The sequence below is a fragment of the Pterocles gutturalis genome, unplaced genomic scaffold, assembly GCF_000699245.1.
Source record: "Pterocles gutturalis isolate BGI_N339 unplaced genomic scaffold, ASM69924v1 scaffold23494, whole genome shotgun sequence".
Classification (NCBI taxonomy): Eukaryota; Metazoa; Chordata; class Aves; order Pterocliformes; family Pteroclidae; genus Pterocles; species Pterocles gutturalis.
In genome coordinates, this window is record NW_010136437.1 from 17,654 (window position 1) to 35,277 (window position 17,624).

Genomic DNA, 17,624 nt, shown 5'->3' on the forward strand with positions numbered 1-17,624 from the left:
AAGATCTTTCAGGTTTTACAAATGGCTTTTCAGCATGCTAGCATATTGATTTTGAATCACAGCATCCCAGAATAGCTGACACTGGAAGGGACCTCTTGATGACACCTGGTCCAAATCCCATGGTCAAGCACAGCCACTGTAGACAGATACCCATGTCCAAGCAGCTTTTGACTGTTGCCAAGGATGGGGACTCTACAACCTCTTTGGGCAACCTGTGCCAGTGCTCAGTGACCCTCACAGTAAAGTAGTATTTCCTGATGTTCACATAGAGCTTTCTGTGTCTTAGTTTGTGCCCATCGCTCCTGATCCTAGCTCCTTTGTCTATACACTCTCAGATATTTACACACATTGATGAGATCCCCCTCTGAGCCTTTTCTTCTCTAGGCTGAACAGTCTCAGCTCTCTTGGCCTTTTCCCCCCTCATATTAGATGCATCAGTCCCTTAATCATCCTAGTGGCCCTTTGCTGGACTCTCTCCAGTAGCTCCATGTCTCTTCTGTACTGGGGAGCCCAGAACTGGACACAGCATTCCAGGTGTGGCCTCACCAGTGCTGAGTAGAGGGGGAGGCTTACCTCCCTCGACCTGCTGCCAACATTCCTCCTGAAGCAGCCCAGGATACTATTTAGGCTTCCTTGCCATAAGTCCCATTGCTGAACTCCCTGTATTGTTTGAATTCAAAGGTTACCCAGGAGAACCTTCACATTTATGAGTGGCGACACTGAGACCCTTATGAGATGCTCAGAGACTGTACTCTCTTCCGTGTGAGGTGCATCTGTCTGTTTTAGAAAAAGTTCTTATTGCAGAACCTCGGTCAAACTGAGCACACTTGTGTCTGCCGTGTATATAAGTGGTTGCAGACCTGTTAAATTAAGAAAGGCCACGACACAACCACATCCATTTAAAAGTAAGGTATTTTCATACTGTCATTCCTGAGCAAGTCTGCAACTGGACAATAGATTCCACTGCTGTTACAAAATATGGATTATTTAATAATAACTCTTATTTGAAATGTGTTTAATGTCGACAGAAAATCTTTCTTCTCCAAGCTGCCAAATCATCCATGGAAGGACAAAGTTTACTCTTTCTTCAGCTGTCAACCAAGAATTTCTTAGTTCAAGGTTTCTGAGAAAACAGTTGGATAGATGACAGGTTGAGAACGTACACCTGTTCTTGAAGGTGTGTTAAAGAACAGCCTTAAAATGTTCACTACGCTGTGAGTGACTCCAAGCAGTATTTCTTACAGAGCATGATCCCTTGGAGAATAGTCCTAACGTTCTTTGTTAAGCGAAGGCTGAAGAACCACCAAAGCCATGTTATTTTGGTTTTCATAACGTGACAAAAATTAACAAATGTGTGAAGAATCTCCCTAGGTCTGCAAGATGGCCACTAATATTGCTGGAGCCAAGGGAGACTCAGACCTAATCAATACTTGCTTGTATCCTGATGAACTTGGACAAGATTCTTAGCTGAACACGTAGTTAAAAATACTGTGCTGAAGTGGCTGGTGCTTTGGGGTTTTAGTCCTTTAGGACTCTCCCCAGTCAAAGTCAAAAGACAAGGCCCACACCAAAAATATGCATCAAAGCTTCAGTCTGGAATGCATGCAGTTATGGACAAGACTCTGGCAACACAGCTTCTTGAATATTGACCTGGGAAAACCCTAAGTATTTAGAATTGTCCAAGAGACAGTATTGTTCTCGTAAGTGGTGATATGAGAAGGACCAGCTATAAGAACTTGTACCGTCCAGCCCTTTTGGTTTAAAGAACTGCTTAGAGCTTCAATAACAGATAATAGTAACATAAAGACACTAAGAGAATGCTCAGTCATTCAACAGGTTCCCATAGAGGAAAAAGATCCCTCACAAAAGAGGAAGGAGAGAGAAATCAAGTTCTCTAAGAAGCCTATCAGTAACCAAGCAGAGGAAAAGCCCTAAAAAACTCTTCATCTGCAAATAAGTTGCAGGTACATCCAACTAAGTGACCTTTGACAGAAAGGGCAAAAAACCTCTAGAACTAACAGGGTGCATGCTGTAATCCAAAACACAGTGCAGATCTCCTACCTAGAGGCAGCAATTTTGCTTCACAACAATCTAAAAACTCAAACTGCTTCACTAAATAGGCTTTTTATTGGGTGCCATCTGTGCTACAACATTTCTGACAGGGAAAGTGTACATCTGGAATGCTACCCAGTGCCTGTGTTTCAAGAAAACGGTTTGAAGGTGGTGATCATCCAGCTGCTTTATGAGAAGGGTCAAAGAAAAACAGATAGACCTCTGGGCATTGAAATCAAGAGGCAGAATATAAAAAAAAACCCAACCCATACAAACGTTTTTAGGACAAGCTGGAACAAATATTAGCCAAAGCAATTATCCCGTTATACCTTGTGGGTCATTTTCAGCAAGAGTATATATTGCCCAAAGTTTCATTACCAGTTCCACACCAAAAGTTGCAGAAGCATCACTCACAACCACTTTCATGTCAAAATACCTAACAAGCACAGCTGAACAATATTCTGGCTGTAGCCTGTTCTTTCAAATGATCTGTAAAATTTGTTTGTGCAGGGAAAGTAGCCCTATATTCTCTGAACAATTGAATTTGCATTATTTAACCTCAAGTGAGTTGTACAGATCCTAGAAGCAGAAGAAAGTCAATACTCACAAAAGTGACAACAGAACATATTGCAGGCAACGGTCACAAGGCCAGAAATAGCAGAGACTAAACAGAAGAAACAGATCCAAGAGACAGCTTTTTTTGAACACTGAGAAGACAAAGATGTCTAAAATGTATCTATGGCCATGAAATACTAAATTCTCTTCCCAGAAAACGATTCAGATTTGTAATTGTTTAAATATCAAAGTATCTGAAGAATCAGAGACAACAAAACAATAGTGCTTGTCACAGCTGGAGTGTCTCATGCGCATATACAGACCTAAGCCTCACCTGAAAGTAAGCAATTGAGTACTGACTACCTATGAAGCAAACAACTTTACAAACAGATTTACATCCACAAAAAGCAAACATTACATTGTTTGCTTAAGAGTAATGAATGGTACAATACTTCATACAACACTTTCAATCTACTTAAAAGCATTAAAACCAATAATTCCATAGTTTTCTACAATAACAATTAACTAGAAGAAACTCCTGTAGTCAAGATTTCTGAAATTTATGTTTGTTAATTCATAGTATATTTCTAGAATATGGTGTCACATCCCACTTCCCAACAGGTTCATTCCATTCCACACTTACCCGTGTGCAATTTGCTTTCAGTCTTCTGGAAAGTGCAAATAAAAGTCTTGGTACCTTCCAAAAAATTGAACATTTTCTGTATTTTCTAATCCTCAATTTTGTGCAATTTTACATGAAAATAAGTAAAGGAAAAATAAGATGGCATATTGACAAATCAAAACAGGTACTGCAGTGACTTTCATCTATGTGGAGTTAACTTTCTGCATCATAATCACAAAGCAGGCTTTGTTCTAGTTTAATTTCTAAGCAATAGGCACTGCACATACTGCACAGCCACATAAATAATCCTTGAAGATGGCATTCTTCATCCCTATGAAGAAAAAATTCCGTATCTGCTTTTCCCCTTTTTCTGAACGCAAAGCAGTTCACCAGCTGTGGGGTGTTTTTGGTTTGTTGCTGTTGTTGTTCGGCTTTTTGTTGGTTTTGGTGGTGGTGGTGGTTTTTTGGGTGTTTTTTGTTTGGGGTTTTTTTTTGGGGGGGGGGGGGTCTTTTTTTTTTTGCTATTACATCAGAGTATGAAAGCCAGACAATCTCAGAGGAATACAGCTCCAGATTGCAAGTTTCAGGCAGGAAAAATCTCTCTTGCTACAAAATAAGAACCTGACCATGTAATGAAGTATATAGTGAAAGCGGCAAACCAGTGTTGACTAAACCAAGTGAAACAGAGAAGTAAAATGATCAAAAGGAAGACAGCAATATACTAAAGAGTACTGCATTTAAATTACAAGATCTGTAACTCTACACAGAGCTAATTCAAGTGAATTACTGCTTCATTCATTGTCCTCATCCCAGCCTCTCAACATTTTCATAGTCTTAAGAACACTCAAGTTTAAGGTGAAAAGTGCAATTATTTTTCTTAATTACATGCATATATTAATGCTCCTAACAAATTTAGGATGATATATAAATGTACAAGAGTACTACCTTAATAAAACTGTTCAGGGAAATAGAACCACAAGAATTAAAATCTCATGGTTTAAATTCAAATTTACAGCATGAGCATTTACATAAATTTATTTATATCCAAATTCATTATCATAAGCCAATTCAGAGAAAAGATGAAAAATTAGAGTTTTATAAAAAAATCATTTGCTAAAAAAGTAACTATGAAATTGTGATTAGGGAGTGCATAAGATATTTAGTAAGATAAAGGCATTTTCAAATTAGGAATAGACAATTTTTTTTTTCACCAAAAATGTTCATCATTTCATTGTAACTCAAAATGTATTTTGACCCATCTCTTGCTAACAACAACAAAACTATCTATGTAACTGTTTACAAAGTTAATTTATTAGCTACTGAGATGCTACTGGTTTTTGACACACCTAGATTCTTCTAAGAATATCTGATAAGTATCTGATAAGAAAAAACAAAGGATCTGATAAGATAAAACAAAATACTACCCAGTTTTCACCAATATGTAGAATCCAGCATATCCCTGAATTGTTTTAAATGAGTTAATAATGTAATTCAGAATCACAACAAACTATTTCTCATACACACAAAACTACTTTATTCTTCATACACAAGCTACATCTACATTCAACTCAGAAGGATTAATTACTGTAGCTCCTATGGACAAGCCTGAGCTAGCTTAAAGCTATCCAGCTTCATAACAGTTTAACCATTGCTTAAAGAAAATATCCAAACTGAGGTTTTATAGCCTCATCTCTTCTGCACCTCCTTCCCTAAGCACTATGCAACTTTTACAATAGCTCTGAACTAGGCAGATTGACAGTTTTACAGATAATTTGGGAATATTTATGTAAACTTTAGTCACATATCTGACAATAGTTTATAATCACAGAATTTTTCTTTTAAAACTCTGATTGACAGCCCCCATCCTGTACTGAGATTCTTAAAGGCACAAGGCTGAACTCCTGCACATGAGCTCCTTAAGTCTTTTAAAAGAACTGTGTGGACATTCCTTAATAGAAAACATGTAAAAAAAGTCATCTTTAACAGCGTCAGTTTGAGATGACCCATTTCACTTTGCACTTAAACCAGAAAAGCTCACACAATTATGGAACCTCAAACGTGGTAACAGTGACCTTTAATTCAAGGTGACAACTTGTCAAATTGCTATTATTTCAGCAAGTTCAGAAAACAAGTATTCATAGCAACTTGCAGATCATGCTGCCCACACATATACAATACCTAATAGAAGAGTGTTGGTTTTTTTTCCTGTAATGAGGCACTAGGAAAAATATTTGTCTACCAAAGTTTTTAAACTTTCTCATTCATAGAGGTTTGATTTTTAAGTAATTTCAAATTGGTGAAAGTGTGCTATTGTTTCTTCAGTGCTGAACCACTAGTTATTCTAATAAGTCATTCAGTGTACTTCACTGATGATAAACCAGTTTTTCTCTTTTCAGCACAGAAATTCAGCTGAGCACAGCTCTGTTACACAAATCAACCATCATTTCACATTATTTTCCTACTCAAACTTTCTCTTTGTAAAAGGAAGTTTTTTAAAAATAAATTGATCTATTTTCAACAGGTCGTTTATTAGAACATAATTTTTAATAAATAAGAAGTAAATAAGGTATTACACAGAAGTTTATTCAAGAGCATTTGCACTAGCCAGCAAGACGTTGAAACTTGCTGTGTTGTGTTGCCCTCTTCAGGTCGACAGCACTTACATTTTCTAGTTCTTTTGCTTGATGAGTCATTGCAATTTCAACTTCTGTCACAAAAATTTTCACAAAAGATTTCAGATTTTCAGTTTCAAGTAGCAACTACCTTTACCTCTATCCCACCAGCGCTTGAACTATTTTTGATCTAAAACCCTATAGGAATAAACTTTACTTTTGATCTCTACTTATTCCTAACTTTAACACTAATTCTGATGATTAATTATCAAAATATCAGCTAGTCTTTGAGAAGACTGAAAAAACAACCTCAGCACTGGTAAGCAAGCCTCATGACAAGAGGCTTAAAGAGCTCAACTGATTCAGTTTATCAAAGAAAAATTAAGCTGCTGAAATCACTCTGTAAGTGAAATCAGAGGTTAGAAATTCGGATGACTTTAAAGTGGTGTAAGGCAAAACAAAATCTAGAAACTGGAGCTGAAGTCAGACAAATTCAGCCTTGAAATATAATGAGGCTTTTCACCCCAAAGAAAAAAAAGATTTTAACAACCTACTAGTACAAAAGGATGGATTCATTATTACAGGTGTGCCCAGCATCTTTTCAAACAACCTGTTTCGATCAGTTTTTTGAGTGGTTGTCATAACATGGGCCAAACTGTGATCCTGATTTGTAACAGGTTTTGCAATTGATTATCTGAGCTCTGACAATTAATGTGGAAATAGGAATAAAACAGTCTTCCATTGCTTGGGAATGGGCCATGTGCTTAATGTGTTAGAATATTCAATTTCTACCTCCCACCTTGTTATTTTTAGAGAAGAGGTAATTAATGGTAGACATTTAAATAGACATCTCAGGACTGCAACTTTGACATAAAGAACAAAGTGTTGGACTTAACCAATGTATTACTAAGTATGAAGAATTTCACTCTCATTACTAAGGCAGATAAACATAATAATTTTTGACTGTACAATTTAATCACATCTTAAGGGACTTACGATAGGAAAAATCTGTTCAAAGCTAAGGCCTACTATGTAATTAGCCAGTAAAATCAATAACCTAATCAAAACCCTGAGAAAACAGAGGCAAGGGAAATGCTCATTGCAGTACCATGGCACGTCCCAGTACAGAAATATCGGAACACGCAAACAAACAATCCCAGATTATCCTCTCTTGGGCTAGCAAACACACAACAGCCAGCCTGCCTTTAGCCAAGTGAGACTCTAGAAAACTTCAGAAGAACTTGTCATGAATAGTTATAATGCATTTTCTTTCACCCACTTTTGTAATTTTATTCTCAAGTATGAAATCCTATTTACAACTTTAAACCCTACATACTCACAGGGCAGACTCCAGAGGGAGGAAGACCAACAGGGAGAGAGCAAGCAAGAGCAAGTGGGTGACCATGACATGGGGAGAGAGCAAGATACCAAAACTCGGGGATGGGTGCAAACTAAGTGTACAACAACTGAGACTCGGGGTGCTCCCATCTGCAGCATAAGACAGCAAACAGTACTCCATCAGGGTAGTCTCTGTCAGCACATAGAGACTTATCTCTGGTGCCTGACTTAATATGCCCCATCACAGTGCCCGGAGTCAAAGTCTGGTGAAAACTTCCTGCCATCTATCAGCCATATAGTTTGTTCAATTAGAAAGTGCAAAACCAGCTGGTCTTGTAAACATGGGTGTCCTGGTTTCAGCTTAGACAGTGTTAACTAAGGCTAAAAATCCTCAAGTCAAACGATACAAAAAAAGCATAATATACTCAAAACAGCACTATTATTTTCTCTCTTGCTGTTAAAGAACAAATTAAAAAGACACTCTATTCAACAGTACTATCAGACAAAAAGGCAAAAAAGTTTTTGTGTAACTGCCAACTGAAGACACAGCAGCTTATACAGCTGAAATGATGAAGTGGGGCATTTTTTTTTTGGATGCACGTAAGTATAAGTGTCAAAAACATAATCACTATTTTTAAACCATGTCTAGTAGAAGAAGTTTCCACCTATGTCAAAGGTTCGTCTGGTGCAAGTTCCAGACAACACAGTTTAGACTGCAACAGCTGAGAACAATATCTCTTAGATCTCTTAGCTAAAATTGCAAATTAGTTGATCCTTAGTGATATGCAATCCTTTTCTTCATCTTCTACAGTAGACGCCAGGATTCTGGTCCAATCTTAGCTGCTACATGTAAAAGAAGAGGTGCTGGACAAGGGCTTTTAAAATTACCTGTGGTTAGTTCAGTTTTGACTTACCCAAGCACGACGTTGGTATTTTTGCCATCTCTTTCTCCCCCACACACCATCAGATTTGGATACCACACGAGGTATGATTCATTGTATTCTTTAGAAATGTGTTTTTATAGACAAGCTTTATAATTGAAAGAGGCTTTGAGTTTTCAAAATATCAGGCCTTCGTTGAAAAGCAGGTAAGATCACTTTATTGCACGCATTTTTTTCGGCAGCAACTTTTCTCAGTCACATTTAATGGTTGCTAAGTCTGATTTTTCTTAGTTGATATCATAATCTAGTACACGTCTAGGAAGGAAAACAAATTCATCCACCTCATACTGCCAAAGGCAGTTCCCTTCACAGAATTTCCTTCTAATAACTTTGGGGTAATGGAAGGTATGGAGACTAAGAGGAAGAACTCTCCCCACTGAAGGCAAGGACTAGTAATTTCTTTGCCATCCACCTGTATGTCCTTAAGTATCTACAAAAACACTGTGTGAAAACACAGAGAATAAACGTCCACTGTAACACAAACGCAGGCTAAATTATCTTTCAGGTATTTATGTGGGGATATGCAAGCAACCGATTAGAATGCAAAGCTGACTTCTACCAGCACTAATGGAAATTAAATGCAACCAAGGTGGGGGTTAAATACATCCTAAGAATACTTCTGATTCACTTACTTCAGCATATGCAAGTCTGTCACTAAGTACTGTAAAATTATGTTAAAACTACAGGAATAAACTCCTTGTTTGGAATCAAATTATAATCTCATCCTTCCTAACACTATCTGAAAATTCCCTTAAGTACATAGACTTTTATGATGAGCAGTAATCAGTGCACACACCAACAAACCAAACAAAAAAAGCTAAACACCTGGGTCCACTTCTTAAAAAAGAGGAACATTACTGAAAATATTTAGAAATATTAAGAGCAGAATTACTGAAAATAATACACACCAACCTCCTCAAAGGCTGTCTCAGCATCATCCATATTTGCGTTTAGTCTTCTATTCTTAGATATTTTGGGTTTCAACTGCAGCAAGGTTTCAAATTTAAAAGATAATGAGAATGAAGATAAGTACTACTGGCTAAAGGGATAGATATTACTGAAGTTGATTTTTTTTTTTAAAAAAAAAGCTTTACTAGCATGAAATATGTGGTATCATAGAAAATTGTCCTCATGGCTTAAAGGTCTCTACCTTATTCAGACAGCAAAAACCTCCCTTTCACAAGCCCCATCTACATTATTTCTATTAAAAGACTAAAAAAAGAGTATCAGAGAATAAAAAAACAACTTAGTTACCAACCAAACAAAATGCTGTGAGTGCACTACTTTTCCCGATACGTACTTTTTGATACTTAGACAAACCTTGCCATCTGCTACGATCTCTGACAAAATAACTGACTTCCGTTCTCAATCTAAGGTTTCACTATGATGGTGAACGTCTTATATCTAACATGAAAAGATACTTCAGTCCCATTGCAAGATTGTATAGGTTTGTAGAGTCATTAAAACCTGTTAGAAAGTAGTATCAGACTACTCAGTACCATGAATAAGGGACTTTTTTTTGATAGTTACAGGTGCAAAACTGAAACATTTCCATTTATTTACATTTAAAAGACAAAACAGAGCAGAACTGTTTAATTTATAGAGAGGCTACATGAATTCTGTACAAGCTTTTAAACATACCTGATTTCAAACTTCATTGCGACCTTAATGCTATAAAAACTAAGGGGACATTGAAAAATTGTAAGGATTCCAAGGAATATGTCTCCAAATAAACTGCTGAGAAAAACAGAGCACTGGTGTATTAAATCAGAAAAAAATATTCAAAGCTAGTTTTGGATTGTAAAATGCAAAGTTAGAAGACAAAGGTAAGAACTAGATGCAAGACCTACAGCATTACTTTCACCTTATAATGCCAACAAGAAAAGCCTGCACAGTAGTTGAGGGAAAAGGGTTGCTCCTGAAATGTTTGACTCAGACCTTTCAAAGGGCATTTTGCATCCAAAGCAGTTTTCATAGTTAGCAGTTAATTTTAACTACATAATTAGCTTTTTCAAAAAACAAACATCATCTATACCAGCCTTAGCACATTCTTAAGCATTCCATACTCACAACATAATGACTGGCAATTGCCTATTAGAATAAATACAGTCTATTTTGTCTTTGCTAATTCATACCACTCAAGGGTCCAGCAAAGATGAGCACACAAAGTTTTACCATAAAGTTAGAAAAAGGAATGTACAATTCTGAAAACAGATTATGATATATGACACCTCAGTGGAAGAGTTTGGTAAAAGTAGTTTTATTTCATTGTTTCCTACCTGATAAATTCTAAATGGGATGTACCGAAATCCACTATCTTCTGGAGGATACTCCATAAGTTTTCGATTTATTGCCCAAAACTGCTCAAATTTATCTGTGAAGGTAAAATTGGATTTTGTTAATATAAATAACATATATTCTTTTTTCAGCTAAAAGAGGTAAACGAGACACTATTTAACAATATGCAAACTTTTCTTACAGAAGTTTGACCTGTATGAATTTATTTTCCCCACATTTCTCTTCCCTATTTAGCCTGAAGCCAAAGGTAAGTCATCCGCATTCTCCTACGAAAACAGTGATGTGGCAACTTACTGAACTGGAAGAGAAAGCAACTTGAATTCATATTGTATCTCCCACTGTTAGGGAAATATTGGGCCACAAATGATGGATTTTATTGCCTCACCTAACAGTTCCTATCTCTCCATTCTCTGGGCCACACTGTGCCACAATTCATTAAAAACACCTAGCTGTTCTTAACTATACGTGTCAAATAGAGAGAAACTCTATTTGAGTTTACATTTGGATATGCAAATCTTTAAATAATCTGATATAATCAGAAAATATACTGCCAGTTTCCTGACATAACTCCAAAATAACAGTTATGTTTGTAATGCATTTTTAAAAATATTATCCAGGTAACTAGGTTCAGCAAAGTAGCCCGAAGCAGCACACCATTTCATCCTGTTCAGACATCACAAGAACCGAATAGCTTACAGCACTTAAAATGTATTAAGGACAGCATAGGTCTAGAGCAGTAAAGGCTTTTACATATGCAAATAAGTGATTCAAAACAAGCAAACAACCAATACCAGAAGTGACAGAAAGGAATGTGAAGAATTAAGATGAATAAAGCTGCTGCCAGCCTTACTGGAGAAGGCAGCTTTGGAAAGGGAAGAGCAAGAGATATATTTCCTTATACGCCCTAACTTTCCAAGACACCAAACATAGCAGACGTTTCTTCAGAAGGAACACACAGGCTCCGATTTTCTCTCCTTGGCACAATGTTCAGCCGAGTCTCAGGATGCCTGGTGGTATAACCATTACAGAACTCAGCTCTCTTGAAGGAAGGTAAAATTCAGAAATCTATTCATGGAACTAAGGTTCTTCCCACTTCCAAAACTGCTGATAACAATTTAAAGCAATTGCAAAAAATTAAGAGTCTGAGATTTGCTTCACTCCAACGTACAGCACAGTGCTAAGGACACAGTTAATACATTTTGCAGCATTTATAACACATTGCTTTTCCTGTGTGACACAAGGCAGGAATATCCAAGAGACCGTAAACAAACCCCTGCCAGGTATTCTGCAGAAACATTTCCTGATACTTATCTCAGAAAGTACTTCCACACCCTTGCTCCCCGATTAGCAGCAAGCACCTCTTGACAAGCACTTACCCAAGCTGCAGCCAGTGCTACCATGTAGGAGCTGCTTGGACACAGGGTGCTACCCCACAGCTCACCAGCCAAGTGCACCCAAGCAAACCTGCATTTGGGATACCCAGCCTACAATGTCTGACACAAAGCATGACTGCATGTTCCTCATGAACTCTGTCAGTGGGAAGGTGAAGATTTAGCACACTTCCCGCATCCTTGGAGACAGCATTGAGAACGGCTTACAGCTTTCACTACAGGTTGTGTGGGCAGGCATGCTACAGGAGGCATTAATTGATTTATACTTCAATTACCACTTCTGACTATACTGTAAACTCAGTTGACAGAACCATTAATTATGGTGATACACAAAACAAACCAATCTAAGACCTACTTAAACTAGTGAGCTTCAGATATTCTTAAGTAAAGGATCTACATACTTGGAGACATCCTACCAGAACAAAAATAAAGCAAACGTTAATTTAATTTACTTGTTTAACGCTCGCACTACACTAACTAGGAAAGTGGGTAAACAGCTTACTGTCTTCAAAATTCAACAGAGATAAGCAAAACATCTATGGCAATTGAGTGAATCTTTGAAGGACAAAAAAGCCAAACAGTGGTAATGACATTGAGGGTCCAGAGAAGGGCCACAAAGATGGTCAGAGGGCTGCAACACCTCCCCTGTGAGGACAGGCTGAGAGAGTTGGGGCTGTTCAGCCTGGAGAAGACTCCAGGGGGATCTTACAGCAGCCTTCCCAGTACCTGAAGGGGGCCTACAGGAGAGATGGGGAGGGACATTTTACAAGGGCATGCAGTGACAGGACAAGGGGTAACGAATGTAAACTGGAAGAGGGCTGATTTAGACTAGACATTAGGAAGAAATTTTTCACTGTGAGGGTGGTGAGGCACTGGAACAGGTTGCCCAGGGAAGTTGTGGATGCCCCATCCCTGGAGGTGTTCAAGGCCAGGCTGGATGATTCTATGATTCTATGTAATGTACAGTTAACTCAATCATGCAAGTAAATTTACAGATTTATACTTGTCAGATTACTCTCCAAACACTCAGACAATGCTCAAGACGGTCTATTGTTCTATCAAAATGTTTACATTTCTATTAGCTTCTGTAATTTCTAAATATAACAGCAACAAATCTGCAACAGTTGAATGATTAACTCATTTCATTTTGTAACCAAGTTATTTTCAATACACTTGATATCCCTGGGAATGAAAAACTTCCTAGTAAATTAGCAAGACATAATGGAGTCAGACATCTTAAGACCCACCTCCACTGTGTGTACAGCACTGTCTGAAGCCATCTAAACTAACTCACCTTTATAACCTTATGTTGTATCTATGGTAAGATGTGTCGAGGACAGCAATACTTTTACTACAGGAAACCGGGTTGGGTGAAAGAAAAATTAACACAAAACTTTAAAGTAAGCATCAGGAAAAGGCTATCCAGTTTGCATACCAATATATATGACCTGGCAAAAGCTCTTATTAGCATCAGGAGCATTGGCTGAATGCCAGAATCCTAAAGCTCCAGAACACAAAATCCACAAATAACTGCTTTCATAGAACCCTAAAAGAAACAAACAAAACCCCAACACTGCTCAAAACACCGCTCCCCCCCTCCAAGTCCCCTTGAAAATATAAGTGAAAGGATTCATCATTCTCACATTTTTGTGTCAGTACCTCCTATTTATACAAAACAGACTTAAGGAAGCTATTAATGCTAAGATGAGCTATAGGAACTAATTAGTGCCTTGGCTAGACAGGATTCAAAGACAGAAGGTGCTGGCCGGAAGTTTGACAATCAAAACAAAACTGAGTTTTCATCAAGCCAGTAAACAAGGAAGAGTTCTCCACCTACCAGCAAAAGCACTTTACATACTCATCTCACTCCCTTATGAAAAGCTTATGCAGTCTAGATGACATCTGAACTCCCATAACAGTCAAATCTGATTACTTTTGTTTTCCACAATCCACCTGTTTTTAAGAAAGTGCTTGACCAATGTATTAAAGAGTTTCTGTATTAGCAAAAAAACAGTACTTGCCAAAGGCAGATGTTCATATCTGAATAACAATATTTAAATTAATGGCAATAAGATTTGAACAGAAGTGAGATTAGTGACAGTATAAAAGTTTCAGATAACTACTAATCATATTGCTTAAACAAGAGAGGATGGTTGCTATATAATTTTTCCTAAAGCGAAATAAAAAACCTTTTCTGTCTGTATTTTATGTCAAAGATCAGAAAGTTAATAACCAAATAATGCAGGAGAGATCCAGTTGAAATATCTATCAGCTAAGTCACTTATAAATATTAATTTGTTAGAAACGCAGTCACTGCATGTCCAAACACCAGACATTAGCCTTCAGTACTACAGAGAGGCACAGAATCTAAGGACATCTTTGAAAATATCTATTCATATGTACTAGAAGCAGTAAGAGCTGGCAAAACTACAAGGACTTAATGTCATCCATAACAATAATCTCAGTACACAAATTCATTAAGCAACAAATTAAACCTCAGAAAAATCTACAAATACAGTGTGTCACATTATGCATTTAGGGTTCAGAAATCACGGAAATTGTTCATGCCTTTAAAATGCCCTTTAAAACAATTTAAAAACAAGACTGTTACATGGAAACACTTTGAGAATTGTCATTTCCTCCATTAAGCAAGACTGGAAAGCCTTCAACAATCACTGAAATTAATCCGAATTTATAACTGTTACATTAAAAAGTTGTTAGCAAATCCAGTCATACTTCGTTGTTAATAGACAGTAACTGCTGAAATTACTATAAAATAGTGTTAACTAAGGGTTAGTCCAGGCTGAAATTTCGAAGTCTGGGCCTCTTTTTCCGGCTGAGACCCAGGGTCAATGTTCTTCAGACAATCAGAAAAAATAGTTTTACTTGTGTTAGGGTCTTACAGTCATTCTCTGAAACTCAAGTGCTGTCACGCTTCAAGTAACTTAAAATTTCACATTGATCTCGATGTTAGGTACATCTCTTACACCCAACTCTTTACAAAAAGGGTAACCAGGATGGATCATTGAGAAGGTAAAGTGCACTGCTCAAGTGCTTGCAATCAACATATGCATTTCAATGCAGCACAGCTTGAGATCAGTGTATGCAAAAAAAGAATATGGGCAATTATCACAGAATGAGAAATTATATCTACAAGTAACTTGCAATAAGACACTGGTCGCAACAGTCAGAGCACATGGCCCATTAAAATGGAGTTCCCACTGTAGTACAGTGCACAAAAGAACTAAATCAAACCACCTTAATCTTATAAACAGAAATACCTTAATAAGGAATTATTTTGTTTCTGTATTTGGCACTGATATAACTGCTATCAGAATACTGACTTCAGAAGTGATATTTCAAGAAGGCTGTGGAGAGGGTTTAAATAACAGAGAAAAATTAAAAAACAGCACCAGATGCAGACTTTGTATAGAGCTATTTGGATCTCTACTTTGCACCTCTCGGGTTCCACAATACCAGCAATGCCAATGTTTGGCGTATGCCATGCTATCTTAACTCCAGAATAAGCAGGTAACTGACACTAATTATAAGAAAACTTGATCAATTTCCATAAATTTTTAACTACCAGCCCAGGAAGGCAATGACTTTTTTTTTTTTTTTAATCTTCTTTTAACCAATTCACCCATTTTCAAAGCTCAGAAGAATTGTTCAGCCTTTCTTCATAGTTAACCAAATCTCTACAGAGAGAAAATTGTAAAATATTACTACTTTGGCAGTAATACAGGTAAGAAGAAGAAGAAAAAAAGATGGCTTTGTGATTGAGAAACCATTGGCTTGTTCATTCATTCTCATTAAATTACTTAATATTTTCCAAGTACATATTGCCCAATTTAAGTTTCAAATGTCCAGTTGAGATTAGAGATTTGTTCAGCTACCAAAGCATGCTCATCATCTTGGATTGAGGTAAAGAACAGTATTGCTCCCACCAGCTCTCTACAAAGAGGAGAAATATACATCTCAAACCAGAGTGGGCCATGTGTACCACAGCACAGAAGAGATGCTGAAAATGTATGACACTTTCTTTTTGTCAGTTCAAACATTTCTAAAGAGGAATGTGATAACCCAAAAGAAACATGACTTCTGCCCCTCAAAATCCCAGGACTGCATTTAGAAAGAAATGCAAGAAAGCACAGGCCTGATTCTGTCAGTAAGCCAAGAAAGATCACATGCATTAAAAGATAAAATATTGCATATTCTGAATGCTTGCAGGATTTCTCTCCCTTAATAAGAACACTTCAATATCGCCACTTAACTTTCGGTAAGCCCTACAGAGTATGAATGAGCATTGCATTCTTTTTCTATAATATTTGCAGTAAAATAACGACTTAATTATATTTTATAATATATAAAGAAGCTTTAAAAATGGCTGTGAGGTTTTACTGTGTATTTCACCCACTCATGTTTCAGAAATACCAAGTCTAGTCTTCACTGGTTACAAAGGATGCCTGTGAAAATTTCAGGGTATGGTTGCTTACGTCTCTCCACGACTGATGAAAAGCAGCTGTGTTGAATCCAAAACCCCTCCTTTACCAGAACCACTATATACTGAACTTGCAGGTATTAATTCTTTGAACCATGCAAAAAATATAGCTCTCCCCCTAAAAACAGTTGAAATTTCATTTGATCCTGAGTCATCACTAGGCCCACAGTCTTAATGTTTCAAAGCTGAAAGCCTTTATTTTCCCACACAAAAGGCAAGAGGAAAAAAACCACCCACTTGAAAATCCACTTTATCCACGATAAAAATGGCCATAACACTATTAAAGCAAGAACACTAGTAACATTTTCCATCAATTCTGACTGAAGAATTTTAACTATTCTTACAAAGGAAAAGAGGTCAGTATAGCTATACAGTCTGCCTGTATCACTTCCCTACCACAGTCAGACATCCATGATATGGGACAAAGTGATGCAGATGCACCTGTCCCAGAGAAGTGCTCTAGCTAAAAAAAAAATCTGGTTTATGGACAAAAATTGGCTAACTGAAGTCTGAAGAAGAAGAAAAACCACAGCACAAGCAATAGACAGAAAAGTATGTTTACCTTCCTGATTTGGTAGCAGATTAACACAAACCCAGAAATGGTGGGAGGAGGCATGTAAAGGTTGTTATGAATACCTACCAGCTGTTACCAGCACAAGATTTTGCCACAACTCACTATTACGGCTCTTCCCTTAAAACTGAAAAGTTTCTCACGCTACCTATTCAAGTGCTTCCTTCTTAGCAGAAACATTTACACCAAATTACACTTGTAATTGGCAGTTACATTTCTCCAAACAAGGAAAATTGGATTTTTTTTCCAAAACCGTAAGTTTAATATATATCCCGTAAGTATTACCATAATGTGTTACACAAATAACACTTCCTGTATTTAAGAACTGAAGAAAACTGAAGTTTCACAGAAGAAAAAGACTGCAGATGTACCATTACTTACAAGGCAGTTATCACAAATGCTACTTTCTTTTCTTTTTTGTGGTCATTCATTCTGTTTCACAAAGAGGTTTAAAACTATTACATCTCAAACGAAAGCCTATAAAAACACACTGAAAGATACAATGTGCTTTAAAAGTTTTCTTGGTTTCATAAGTTTTTCTTGTTTCTCTTTTATGAAGAGTTGAGAAATTAAAATTAGCATTTGAAAGTATTCAAAAGATTGTTTAAATGTCTCACTTAGGTGTCAGATTCCACAGGTGCGCCTTCCCATTAAGTACAGTGAAACCTTCTCGAAATCAGCCGTGCGAGGCAACCTCTGTTCTTAACATTATAAAGCAAACCAGTAAAATTCTGGTTTCCCTA

At 37.1% G+C, this 17,624-nt stretch overlaps 1 protein-coding gene across 1 annotated transcript in view; it reads right to left on the reverse strand.

The window, feature by feature from the left end:
• Nucleotides 1-17,624, reverse strand: part of ATG5 (autophagy related 5) — a 52,332-nt gene that overhangs the window by 13,445 nt on the left and 21,263 nt on the right. The window contains exon 5 of the mRNA XM_010082307.1: nucleotides 10,400-10,494. Coding sequence (XP_010080609.1) covers nucleotides 10,400-10,494 — 95 coding nt within the window. The remainder of the gene's footprint in view (nucleotides 1-10,399; nucleotides 10,495-17,624) is intronic.